The sequence below is a fragment of the Equus caballus genome, chromosome 21 (assembly GCF_041296265.1).
Source record: "Equus caballus isolate H_3958 breed thoroughbred chromosome 21, TB-T2T, whole genome shotgun sequence".
Classification (NCBI taxonomy): domain Eukaryota; kingdom Metazoa; phylum Chordata; class Mammalia; order Perissodactyla; family Equidae; genus Equus; species Equus caballus.
This window is the reverse complement of record NC_091704.1, coordinates 19,109,825-19,124,307: the sequence shown is the minus strand read 5'-3', so window position 1 is coordinate 19,124,307 and position 14,483 is coordinate 19,109,825. Positions and strand designations below refer to the sequence as shown.

The following is a 14,483-nucleotide window of genomic DNA, read 5'->3' as shown; positions in this document are numbered from 1 at the left end:
ATTGCTATAAATAGCCTTTTGACTCAGCATAATCAAGATGATTGTCCCGATATCTGGCTTTGCTGGCTACAAACAACAATGGGGAATACCCCCAGAAAAGCTATTGGACATAAGGGTAAAAAAGCCTGCTCTTAAAGGGCCCATGCACAAGAACATACAATGGAGAAAGGGAAGTCTCATCAATAGTGTTGGAAAAACTGGACAGCCACATGCAAAAGAATTTAAGTAGACCATTGTACTACACCATACACAAAAAATAAATCAAATGGATTAAAGACTTGAATGTAAGACCTCAAATCATAAAACTTCTAGAAAGAAACACAGGCCGTATGCTCTTTGACATTGGTCTTAACAGCATATTTTTGAATACCTGGCTGACCAGGCAAGGGAAACAAAAAGAAAAATAAACAAATGGGCCTACATAAAACTAAAAAGCTTCTGTATGGAAAAGGAAACCATCAATAAAGTGAAAAAACAACCTAACAATTGAGAGAAGATATTTGCAAACCATATATCAGACAAGGGGTTAATATCCAAAAAATATAAAGAACTCATACATCTCAACACCAAAAAATTAACAACCCAATTAAAAACTGGGCAAAAGATATGAACAGACATTTCTCCAAAGAAGATATACAGATGGCCAACAGGCACATGAAAAGATGTTCAATATCGCTAGTTATTAGGAAAATGCAAATCAAAACTACAATGCGATATCACCTCACACCAGTCAGAATAGCTATAATTAAGAAGAGAAGAAATAACAACTGTTGCAGAAGATGTGGAGAGAGGAAACTCTCATACACTGATGGTGGGAATGAAACCAGTCACTATGGAAAACAGTACAGAGATTCCTCAAAAAATTAAGAATAGCACTACATATGATCCAGCTATTCAACTGCTAGGTATTTATCCAAAGAACATGAAAACACAAATGCAGAAAGATAAATGTGTCCCTATGTTCATTACAGCATTATTCACAACAGCCAAGGCTTGAAAATAATCTAAGTGTCCATCAAGGGATGGAAGGAGAAAGAAGATGTGGTATATATTCAGAATGGAATACTAGTCAGCTATAAAAAGGTGGAAATCTTGCCATTTGAAAAAACAGGGATGGACTTTGAGTGTATTACACTAAGTGAAATAATACAGATAGAGGGAGTCAAAGACCATATGATCTCACTCATAAACAGAAGATAAAAACAATAACAACAGTAACAACAAACACATAGATACAGAGATTAGATTATGGTTACCAGAGATGAAGGAGGGAGGAGGATGAAAGGGGTCACTGAGCACATGTGTATGGTGATGGACAGTAATTAGTCTTTGGGTGGTGAACATGATATAGTCTAAACTTAAATTGAAACATAAAGATGTACACCTGAAATTTATATAATGTTATTAACCAATGTAAGCTCAAAAAAAAGTAATAATATTTTTTAAAAAGACAAACTAAAAAAAGGAATCAGAAAATTGCAACTCTATATCAGAAGAGGTTAGTAAACACTTTATTATAACATAAAGGCTAAAGGGAAAGAAAGTATCAAAAATAACTGTAACTCCTTCCACTTAGTAACAAACTCACACTACATAAAGGAATAATTTGTGTCAACAAACTCATAGATGGAAAAGAAGAAAAGGATGGACTCTGTAAAGGCAAATGAAGATAAGATGCTATCAGCAAAAAAAGGACTATCGCATCTAGGAGATCTTTTACACAACTTAAGGGTAACCACAAAACAAAACAAAGAGAGACAGAGCACAGGCACAAACATGAGAAAAGAGAAAAGTGAGAAACACATCACAGAAAACCACCAAACTGATATGACAGACAGAAACACAAGGAAAAAGAAACAATGGAAATAAAGAACAACCTGAAAAGAAGAGATAAAATGGCAGTATCAAGCCCTCATATATCAAAAGTCACTCTAAATGTAAATGGATTGAATTCACCAATCAAAAGACACAGAGTAGTTGGATGGATTAAAAAACATGACCCAAAAATATGCTGCTTCCAAGAGACTCATCTCAGCTCCAAAGAGAAACAGAAAGAATGGATGAAAGATGACTCTCCAAGAAAATGGCAATCAAAAGAAGGTGTAGCCATACTCATATTAGACAAAATAGACTTCCAGTCAAAAAAGATAAGAGCCAAAGATGGACATTATATAACAATAAAAGGGATATTCCACCAGGAAGAAAGAACATTTATAATACATACACACGTAAGACAGGAATATCAAAGTATATAAAAGAACTGTTAATAGATGCAATGGGAGAAACTGACAGCAAGACAAAAATAGTAGGGGACCTTAACATCCCATTAATATCAATGAATAGATCATCCAGAGTCAACAAGGAAACACTGGCCTTAAATGAAACACTAGACCAGATGGACTTAATAGATATACATTCAAAAGAATCAGAATACATACTCTTCTCAAGAGTACACGGAACATTCTTAAAGATAAAGTATATGGTGGCAAACAAAACAAGCCTCAATAAATTTAAGATTGAAATTGTATCAATCATCTTTTTCGACCACAATGGTATGAAACTAGAAATCAACTACAAGAAAGCTGGAAAAGTCACAAATAAGTGCAGAATAAACAAAATGCTACTGGACAACTACTGAATCAATGAAAACTTCAAATAAGCAATCAAAAGATACCTGGAGACAAATGAAAATATGTCATAGCAAAATCTATGGGATGCAACAAAAGCAGTACTAAGAGGGAAGTATTTAGCAATACAGGCCTACTTTGAGCAACAGGAAAAACTTCAATCTAACACTATGCATTAAAAAATTAGAGAAAGAAGAAGAAAAAAGCCCAAAGCCAGTATAAGGAAGGAAATTTTAAAAGATAGAGACTAAAAAGACATGAGAAAGGATCAATGAAACTAAGAGCTGGTTCTTTGAAAAGATAAACAAAATTGACAAACCCTTAGCTAGACTTGCTAAGACAAAAAGAGAGAAGGCTCAAATAAATAAAAACAGAAATGAAAGAGGAGCCACTGCAACAAATACCAAAGAAATACAAAGGAGTGTAAGAGAATACTGTGAAAAGCTACACACTGACAAATTAGATAACCCAGAAGAAATGGATAAATCCCTAGAATCAGACAACCTCCCAAAACTGAATCAAAAAGAAATAGAGAATCTGAATAGATCAATCACAAGTAAAGAGATTGAAAGAGTAATGAAAAACCTCTGAAAAAACAGGAGTCCAGGACCAGAAAACTTCTCTGGTGAATTCTATCAAATATTCAAAGGAGATTTGATAATAATCCTTCTCAAATTCTTCCAAAAAATTGAAGAGGACAGGACACCTCCTAACTCATTTTACAAGGCCAACAGTACCCTGCTACCAAAACCAGACAAGGACAACAAAAAAAGGGAAAACTACAGACCACTATCGTTAATGAACATAGATGCGAAAATCCTCAAAAAATAAGCAAATTAAACACTACATTACATTAAAAGGATCATACATGACAATCAAGTGGGATTTATTCCGGAGATGCAGGGATGGTCCATGTTTGCAAATCAACTAATGTGATATACCTCATAAACAAAAAGATTAAAAAACACAAGATCATCTCAATAGATGCAGAGAAAGCATGTCACAAGATTCAACATCCATTTATGATAAAGACTCTGAATAAAATGGGTATAGAGGGAATGTATGTCAACATAATAAAGGCCATATATGACAAATCCATAACAAACATCACACTCAGTGATGAAACTGAGAGCTATTCCTCTAAGAACAGGAACAAAACATGGATGTGCACTCTCAGTACCCTTATTCAACAAGATTGGAAGTCCTAGTTAGAGTAATTACACAAGGAAAAAGAAATAAAAGGGATACAAATGGGAAACGAAGAAGTGAAATTGTCACTATTTGCAGACGACATGATCCCATATATAAAAAACTCTAAAGAATCCACCAAAATCTATCAGAAATAATTACCAGTAAATAACAGTAAAGTTGGAGGGTACGAAATCAACGTACAAAAAGCAGTTGCACTTCTATACACTACTAACAAAGTAACAGAAACAGAAATCAAGAATACAAACTCATTTACAATCCCAACAAAAGAATAAAATACCAAGAGTAAATTTAACCAAGGAGGCGAAAGATCTAAACACTGAAAACTATCAGACATTATTGAAAGAAATTAAAGACAAAATAAAGAAATGGAAAGATACTGTCCTCAGGGATTGGAAGAACTAACATAGTTAAAATGTCCATATTACCTAAAGCAACTTACAGATTCAATGCAATCCCAATCAGAATCCCAATGACATTTTTCATAGAAATAGAACACAGAATTCTAAAATTTATATGGAACTAAAGATCCTGAATAGCCAAAGATATTCTGAGAAAAAAGATGAAAGTTGGAGGTATCAAATTCCCTGATTTCAAAATACACTACCAAGCTATAGTAATCAAAAGAGCATGGTAATGGCACAAAAATAGACACATACTTCTATGGAACAGATTGGGAGCCCAGAAATAAACCCACACATCTATGGACAGCTAATTTTCGACAAAGCAGCCAAGAACAAACAATGGAAAAAAGAAAGTCTCTTCAATAAATGGTGCTAGGAAAACTGGACGGCCGCATGCAAAAGAATCAAAGTAGACCATTATCTCACACTATACACAAAAATTAACTTTAAATGGATTAAAGACTTGAATGTAAGACCTGAAACCATATAACTCCTAGAAGAGAATACAGGCAGTATGCTCTTTGACGTTAGTGTTAAAAGTATCTTTTTGAATATCATGTCTCCTCAGGCAAGGAAAAAAAAAATAAACAAGTGGGACTACAACAAACTGAAAAGCTTCTGCATGGCAAAGGAAACCTCAATAAAATGAAGAGACAATCCAGCAACTGGGCGAAGATATTTGCAAATTATAATGTTATACAGGGTTAATATCCAAAAGATATTAAAAAAAAAAACTTATGCAACTCAACAACAACAAAATACCCCCATCAAAAAATGGGCAGAGGATATAAAGACATTTTTCCAAAGAAGATATACAGATGGCCATCAGGCATAGGAAAAGATGTTCAACACCACTAATTATTAGAAAAATGCAAATTAAAACTACAATGAGATATCACCTTACACCCATCAGAATGGCTAATATTAAAAAGACAAGAAATAACAAGTGTTGGAGAGGATGAGGAGCAAAAGGAATCCTTATACACTCCTGATAGGAATGTAAATTAGTGCAGCCTCTACAGAAAAAAGTATGGAGATTTCTCAAAAAACTAAAAATAGAAGTACCATATGATCCAGCTCTTCCACTGCTGGGTATTTATCCAAAGAACACTAATTTGAAAAGATATATTCACCCTTATGTTCACCGCAGCATCATTCACAATAGCCAAGACTTGGAAGCAGCCCAAATGCCTATCAACGGACGAATGGATAAAGATATGTTTTACATATACAATGGAATACTACTCAGCCATACAAGGAAGACAAAATTAGGCCATTTGCAACAATATGGATGGACCCTGAGTCTATTATGCTAAGTGGAATAAGTCAGAGAAAGACCTGACTTATTTCCTGTCTGACATATAAATACCTATGACTTCACTCATATGTAGCTAATAAACACAGAAACAAGCACATACATAAGGAGAACACATTGGTGTTTACCAGTGGGGAAGGGGGTGAGGGGAGGCCAAAAGGGGTACAAGGTCATATATGTATGGTGACGGATGGAAACTAGACTTTTGGTGATGAACATGATGCAGTCTACACAGAAGTTGAAACTTGAAATTTACATAATGTTATAAACCAATATGACCTCAATGAAAAAGAGTAGTAAGAATAACTATAACAACAAACTTGTTAATGGAAACACATTAGAGAAAGCAGTAAAATCTGATTTCAATTACAGAAGGTGAGTGGGGAGATTAAAGTGTACAATATCTGTATGTGATTGAAGTTGTCATCCATTTAAAATAGACTGCTATGACTACAAAATATTCAATGCAAACCCCATGGTAACCACAAAAAAAAAATACAGTAGATACACAAAGAAACAAACAGAAAAGAATCAAAGCAGTCCACACAAATTAAAAAAATCATCAAACCACAAAGAAAGTCAACCACAGAAGGGACGAACAAGAGATCTACAAAGCAGACAGAAAAGAACTTACAAAATGGCGAGAGTAGGGGCTGGCCCCATGGCCGAGAGGTTAAATTCTCGCACTCCGCTTCGGCGCCCAGGGTTTCACCAGTTTGGATCCTGGGCGCGGACATGGTACTGTTCATCACACCACATTGAGGCCACGTCCCACACGCCACAACAAGAAGGACCCACAACTAAAAAAAAATACAACTATATACTGGGGGGATTTGGGGAGAAAAAGCAGAAAAAAAAAAGATTGGCAACAGTTGTTAGCTCAGGTGCCAATCTTTAAAAAAAATGGCAAGGGTAAGTACTTACCTATCCATAATTACTTTAAATATAAGTGGACTCAACTCGTTAATCCAAAGACATGGGGTGGCTAAATGGAATAAAAAGAAAAAACCTACTATATGCCTTCTTCAATTAGATCTCTTGTGCACTGTTGGAGGGGATGTCAAATGGTGCAGCTACTATGGAAAACAGGATGGAGGCTCCTCAAAATTTAAGACGTATGTCAAATTTGACATATGATCCAACAATCCCACTTCTGGCTATATACCCAAAAGAATGGAAAGCAGAATTTCGAACAGGTATTTGCACACCTCTGTCCACTGCAGCATTATTCACAATAGCCAACAGATGAAAGCAATTCAAGTGTCCATCAACAGATGAGTAGATAAGAAGGTTGTTGTATACATACAATGGAAGGTTATTCAGCCTTAAAAAAGAAGGAAATCCTGTCAGATGCTACAACATGGATGAAACCTGAAGACATGCTAAGTGAGATAAACCTGTCACAAAAAGACAAATTCTACCTATATGAGGTCTCTAAAGAAGTCAAACTCATAGAATCGAAAGAAGAATAGTAATTGCCATGGGCTGGGGGAAGGGGAAAACGAGGAGCTGTTTAATAGGTATAGAGCTTCAGTTTTGCAAGATGAGAAATTTCTAGAGATCTTTTGCAGAACAACATGAATATACTTAACACTACTGACGCATACACTTAAAAATGGTAAAGATGGTAAATTCTATGTTATGTGTTTTACCACAATTCTTTTTAAAGACAACTCTCTGGCAATCGCTAAGTCCTGTAGACACATTCATGGTTTTGAAGAGCTTCAGAGTCATCCAGGCTTCACATATACTAAGTTTTTTTATTGTGTCTAGTTTCTTAGCAAAAGAAAAATACTTTAAACACCATCTAGAATAAGCAGGACAACTTTCATATTGTTTCCAGTTAAAAGATTCATAAATGGTTCCGTGGTACTTAGTAGACAAGGCAGATAATCTGTACAAGTGTTTCCCCGCTTGTAGGGTTAGTGACCGCCCATAGTTTCATTTGGTACCTTAAAATCTTCCTCTGAGAATATGCCAGCATGGAATGTCATCTGGCCTTGACAGCCAGCTATGATCCTTGATACTGTCTACACAGTCTTCTACCGAATGTTAGTTTTGGCTTGAGTTAGTGGCCTGGGGAAAACTGCACAGTCCCGCATCTGTTTTTACAACCTGTAACTATATATCTTTCCCAGTGGCAGTATTTTCTTTAGCTCTTAAGGCAGGAGTCACAATTGGCCATTCTGTAGTTTCTGGAAGCTTTACAGACTGTTTTCACAATCATTTCAACTAATTCCTTTGGACTATCAGTAAGGTAAAAAATAGCTGGTAAGTATCTAATATTTACGGATCATCATGATGCAGGGGATGAAAACTGAAAAGCAGAAAGAAATTTGCTCAACAATTTCTTCTTAGAACAAACATTTTAAAGTGACCAGGCTAGATTTCTAAAGATGGAAATGATGTACCAAAAGTATGAACACTTTTTTAACGTACATTTGGAAAATATTTTGGACCTACAAAAAGGTTGTAACAGTACGCACCGTTCCTTTTATCCATCTTCCCCAAATGCTGACATTTTGCATAACCACAGAACAGTTGTCGAACGCAGAAAATTAATATTTATAAAATAAAATTAATAAACCTACAGACCTTATTCAAGTTTCATCAGTTGCACCATTAATGTCCTTTTTTGAAATCTTTTTTGTGGAACCCGGGCCAGGATCACACATTGCATTTTGTCATACTCCTTGGTCTCATCTAATCTTGGATAGTTCCTCATTCTTATTGCCTTCTACAGCCTTAACACTTTCAAAGGGTATTAGCCAACTGTTTTTGTGGAACGTCCCTCAATTTGGATCTCTCATGTTTTCCCATGATTTGGAATTCAGATTGCATCTTCTGGGCAGGAACACCACGGTGCACCATACTTGGGGTTGGGATGAACATCTGTCGTCTATAGGTCTCGTCATTGGTGATATTCACTTTGATTGCTTGGTTGAGGTGGTGTCTGCCTGATTTATCCAGAGGAGTTACTGTTTATTCCTTTTGTAACTGAGGGGTATCTTGAGGAAATGCTTTGCCCCACTAAGTTTAGCAGCCACTGATACTTCTTGCTGCAAAATTACTACTGTGGTGTTTTCCAAAAGTATTTTATTTCCATCCTTCCTTCTACATTTATTAATTGGGATTCTACTGAAGGGAGGATCTACCCCTTCTCCCCTTTTATATATTTATATCACTATGGACTAAACATTTGCTTTATTCTCTGGATATGAACATTTTTTAAGATTTTGGATGGACCTTAAATTGTCAGAAAGGTTGCACAGATTTACACTGCTTCAGGTAATGCATGATTCTGCCACCTTTCTACACCCACACCAACAGTAATAAGTACAAATAACAAATTAGTTTGATTAAAAAAGGGGATCTAGTAATTGCTTCTCTTGGCATCTTACTACCACCAGAGAGGAGCCTCTTACACATGTTCACTGTTCATTTGTTTTTTATCTTCCATCTTTCGTCTTTTCATATAACATTGTACATTTTACCCCAACCATCCATGTGTTTATGAGATCTTTATTCACTGAGGATACTATTACAAATGTAATAATGTGGAATATAGCTTCTCAAATTCTTTGCATTTTAACTTTAATAATGACTATCAATTTTACACTTTATATAGTTAAATATATTGTTGTGGTCCTCTTTAATAGTGCTGTACTAGAAAGTTCTTTCCCAAATAAAGAGAAGATATTCAACATATTGTCTTAGATTTCTGATAGGTCCAAATTTTTACATGTTTTTCTTTTATTCTGGATTATATTCCACTAGCCTTTCCAAAATAAAATTTTTTCTTTGTTTCAATACTTTCCCCCAAAGTTCAGGAATTTATAGAGACAAAATCTAAATCAGTGGGAAAATACATATAACTTTTAATACAAAATGCTGACCTATCCATTTGGAGGAAAAACCAGATCCTTACACCACACTCTTTATAAAAATGGATTCCACATGGATACACGGGTATTAGGAAAATATTTTTATCAAGAAAATACAAACTCTACAAATCCAGTTGTCTGGATAAACACAAGGCAGATTATCTGTTCCTGGACAATTTGCTAACATTGGATTAAACTGAAGTAAATGATTAAGATACTTTCATCATACTGATACAACATTTATATACTAATGCCTATGTCTTAGATTACAATTGATAACATACAACTGTAAAATCTCTTTACTGTTCACCAAAGTTTCCTAAAGTTTCTGGTTACACTTGATTGTCCTTACTAGGACTCAGCTATACCTCAAAGCAAGATTTTTATTTGAGTAAAAAGGGGCTATAAGTTGAAACAAATAACAGAATAAAATACAGATTTACAAACATTTACAATTACTAATATAAATATTATATTAACTTGTCGTAACAGAAGACAATAAAAAGATAATTGTAACGGAGTTGGGGAGAAAATACAAGATCGAATCATCAGGGATTCAGGTCTCTTTTTTCCAACACAACAAAATTCAAGTGCTCCAACTACTATATGTAATTAGCTGTAAATATCTCATTATAAACCAAACATTCACAGGGCTCCCTCTGCCCAGTGGGAATCACCGGATGTGGTACTCCCTGAAGCACTTAGCATGGACGCCCTTCTGGCACTTCTCACAGCGGGTGTTGGTCTGCGAGTGGCAGAGGGCACACCGGGTCCTCTTGTCTTGGTGGACGATCCAGTGCCCAATCATGTCAAAGCGACTCTCGGTTTCCAGCCTCCTGCTTCGCCTCCCTTGGGATGACGTGTCAGCATTGCTCTCCAGGTACACACAGGCTACATACCTCCGGAAGGCCAGAAGGTCCACCTGGGCATCGTGGCTGCAGATCCTGTGCAGCTGCCACGCGTTGTTAAGGGCAGCGTCAATGACGTAGCCAATGAAGCTTGAGTACCACTTCATGCCACGGATCTTCACCTTGTACTTGGCAATGTTCTGGTCCATCCGGCCAACACCCCCCACCTTCTCCTGGTACAGTCTCACCAGGGACGGCTGATGGACCTGGGTCCGTGTTTTGGCTGCTCCTGAGTGATGACTGGTCAGCCCCACCGGCTCTATGCCTATGGCATTGGAGCAGATGTTGACCACACTGCTATCATGCCAGCGGCACACGATGATCTCCTCTCTCTCGTCAACTTTGTAATCAAATGAACCCCTTTTCATTTTCTTCAGTTCTTTGGGATCTTTGAGGGGACAGCGCTCAGTCCTGTACTCACAAACAGTTCCCGTGGCCTTCACCCCCTTTTTCCTCAAAACAGACATCAGTTTGACACTTGTAAAAGCCTTGTCAAAAAATATGTGGTATGGCAGACAGCCACGCTCCTGCAGCGCATCCACAAACTTTACCACCATGCTGCCTCCTAGGTCCAGGCCCCTGTCTGGCTTAGTGAACAGCGTGCCTTGCGAGGGCTCGAACCATACCAAATATCCCCTGCTGGTCGTCCCACACCAGATCTTATAGCCCAGCCGCAAAGCCTTCCCCACAGGCAGCTGCTTGGACCCCCGGTGTCCAAAGTACTCACACATGGACTCGCCAAAGCTGTAGAACTCCTCCAAGGGCGCGTGCTTCTGGAAATTGCGGTTCAGCCGCACAATGAGAGGCCTGACCTTGGCAAACCTATCGCTTTCATCCAGCTTGCTGTTATCTGCAAAATGCAGGTATGAGAAGATCAGTTCGAATCTGTCCCTTCTAATTGCATCGGCCACAAGATGATGATGTGAATCAGGAGATGTTTCCCAAAACATCCTTCTCCTCGGATAGGAGATATACCCACTTAAAATCAAAATGCCCAAAACACACTTCAATTCCTGGGCTGTGAGACCCAGGTTGACGTTTTTCTGCCAAGCGTAACGATTGGTTTCATTAACAATGAAAGTAATTGTTCCTTCATCAAAAAACAATTCAAAGAGGCCTACAGGACTCAGTTCTTGGCTTTTGAGATCCTCCATATGAGGATCTGATGCTGTCCAATTGCTGAAGTCTGGTCGGATATCTCTTTTGGTCCAGACACGCTGAGGTGCCACTCCTGCTTTCCACCTCTTCGTGGCTGGCTGCAGCTGCAGGTCATCCTCCTCCTCCTCAGTGCTGGAGTCCTCAGGCACAACAGAGGCATGCAGCACAGTGCCGGGAAGGTGGGCCCCTCGCTGGCCATCTTCATCACCTGAGTCCTCATCAGTGAAGTCACCTGCAGCATTATCAGGCGGTACAATGAAGATCTCCTCCTTGCTGCAACCGGACTCCTCCTCCTCCAGAGCATTCAGAACCTCAAGCAGCTTCATGGACTTCAGATTCGAGCCGGCACATCTCCTGGCAGTGAGGACGCTGCAATGACAAGAAACGGAATGGGGAGAGGCCATGAAAGAGAGCCAGTGATTCAGCAGAAAACCCCGTTAAAACACTGCCTGAGAGGCAGGGACTCCCGCTGCAAAAGCATCTCAGACCCGGCCTCATTAGGCACAGTGCAAGATAAGTGAATTTTTCAGACAAACACAAATGCAGATGTATTTTAATGTTGGGAGGCATTCTAAAGAGGCATTCCATTCTTCCTTTCCCGCTTAAATAAAGTATTCTGAATAGAGGATCCCCTCTAGTGATGAATCCAGGTGCCACTGTCATCACCCAGATAACGGTAACTACTGATGACCTAAGACCAACAAATAGCCAGTTATTTTGCCAGCAGGATGGGTTTCTACAGGAACAGCAAAGAACTGCAATTTGGGACATGCAGTCTGTGGCAAACCACATGCAAGTCCAGCAAAACAATGGAGAAAAACGTTCTTTTATGAATTGGGAGGGGTTGCTGTAAATGAAGAGTCCACTGGAACAGACTGGGAGTTCAAAGTGTAGCGTCTTTTCATTGGCTGAGTTACGGCAGTCTCCCACTGGCTGAGCTGTTGCTGGGCAAGAAGGAATTTCTTCCTTCCTTCTGCCAGGGTAGTAAGTAGTATCAGTCCCTACTGGAGACACAAGGCACAGTCTCTTCCTGTTGGGGTCTGTAGCATGCATTGAGTGGCTCGTACATAAGAGTTCTCTCTTCTGGCCTCCTGACTCCAATTTATTTATTTATTACTTTTTCTCCCCAAATCCCCCCAGTACATAGTTGTGTACTTTAGCTGTGGGTCCTTCTAGTTGTGGCATGTGGGACCACCTCAACATGGCCTGATGAGCAGTGCCATGTCTGCGCCCAGGATCTGAACCAGCGAATCCCTGGGCTGCTGAAGCGGAGCGCATGAACTTACCACTCGGCCACAGGGCTGGGCCCCCGACTCCATTTTAAATGAGGTTTCTGTTTATTAATTTTCACACCACTGATAGGAAGTCTGGGCCACTCGAGTACACCTACCGATGTCCCCTGACTCAGGGGCTCCAGCTCTGTTTTCATGCTTCTGACCTACTTATCTTTTCCCTTTCTCTTATTCATTTGGCAAATATAAGTTTCCTCACTTCTCAAATTTTCAAACTCTCCCTACTTGAACTCACTACCCAAATTCAGGACCTGAAGAGATTCAGACAGATTTTCAGATGGCTCCATCAATATCTGATATCTTATTGCATACCAAGTGCAATTCAGGAGGCAAACAGATTTGGAAACATGGAAACCCTACTATTACAACTTTCCCTGTCCACATGGCAACCAAATGGATGGCAAGAGATACTTGTATTTAATGAGCACCAACCACGAGCAGGGGAGGCCCAGGGAATGCCCAGGGGCTGGCACTGGGCACACTCCACTCCCTACCTGCACAGCACTTCTTCTAACTGCAGGAGACAGACGATAGATCAAAAAACAAGTAGCTAGGCAGGACAGCATCAGATAGCGAGGAGGGCCACCCTGGACAAGGGACAGAGACTGCAGTGAAGGCGCAGGACTAGGGTGCTGTTTCAGATGATGATGAGCGAAGGCTCACAGGGCAGACAGCCCGAAAGTGAGGGAACGAACCCTGCAGACAGCTGGAGACAGTGTGCCCCAAGCAAAGAGAAAAAACTACAGGCACAAGGGCCTGAGCCTGAAGGGACTTGGTATCTGTGAACAGTAAGGATGCCAGTAAAGCTGCAGATGCAGTGGGGGAGCAGAGCAGAGCAGAGCAGAAGTGGCCGAGATTGGGCCCCAGAGGGCTCCAGACGCCTTGATGAGGACTTCTGGTTGTGTTCAGCTATCACAGGAAGTCCTCCAGGGAGATGGAGCAGGGCAGTGAAGGGTCAGATACGTCACTCTGATTGTCAGAACGGACCGGACGGGGAAAGCAGGCACTACTACTGCTCTGTGCCCCTCTCTGAGCCCGACCTGTATGTCAGAAGAGCCCCAGCCAGGGAGGACACAGGTCTTACCACAGAGACTACTGCCTGTGGACCTAGCCTTAGACTCTGGAGTTCAGGTTGCATTCGAGGTTCACTCCAACCTCACCTCCTGGACACTGACTCTGCCAGCCCTGTGCTAGAGGCTAAGGTGGAGGAGGTCTGATTCTGGAGAGGTAAGGTACTCCTCAGGCTCTGCATGGGCCAGGAAGAGAGCCCAGCCTTTGAGAGAGAGGAAACCCAAAGCCCTCCCCATGGACCTTGGACTAAGACAGGTTCTTAGAGGACAGCAGCCATTTTCACGGCTCCCCCAGCCTTGCTTGGTTCATATCCAGGCCTGCCAAGCCAGGGTCTCTGCTAGCCTCACCACTCGAGCTGCTCTTCATCAGCAGGCCTTCACGCCTTCTGTACGTTGCTGTGCAATCCCTTGTCATGAGAAAGCCTGCAGGGACTGAGGCAGCCCTAGGGGCAACTGTCTTGTGTCTTAAAAATGAAGAAAGTGGGGCCAGCCCAGTATCACAGGTTTAAGTTCGCATGTTCTGCTTTGGTGGCCTGGGGTTCACCAGTTCGGATCCTGGGTGCGGACCTAAGCACTGCTTGTCAAGCCATGCTGTGGCAGGCGTCCCACATATAAA

General features: G+C 40.0%; 1 protein-coding gene across 7 annotated transcripts in view; it reads right to left on the bottom strand.

The window, feature by feature from the left end:
- Positions 1-9,409: 9,409 nt before the first annotated feature.
- Positions 9,410-14,483, bottom strand: part of PGBD2 (piggyBac transposable element derived 2) — a 33,873-nt gene continuing 28,799 nt past the window's right edge. For all 7 annotated transcript variants that reach the window (XM_005604202.4, XM_023625578.2, XM_070246789.1 and 4 more), the window contains one exon: positions 9,410-11,874. In XM_005604202.4, the coding sequence (XP_005604259.2) occupies positions 10,113-11,874 (1,762 nt within the window). In that variant the 3' untranslated portion in view covers positions 9,410-10,112. The remainder of the gene's footprint in view (positions 11,875-14,483) is intronic.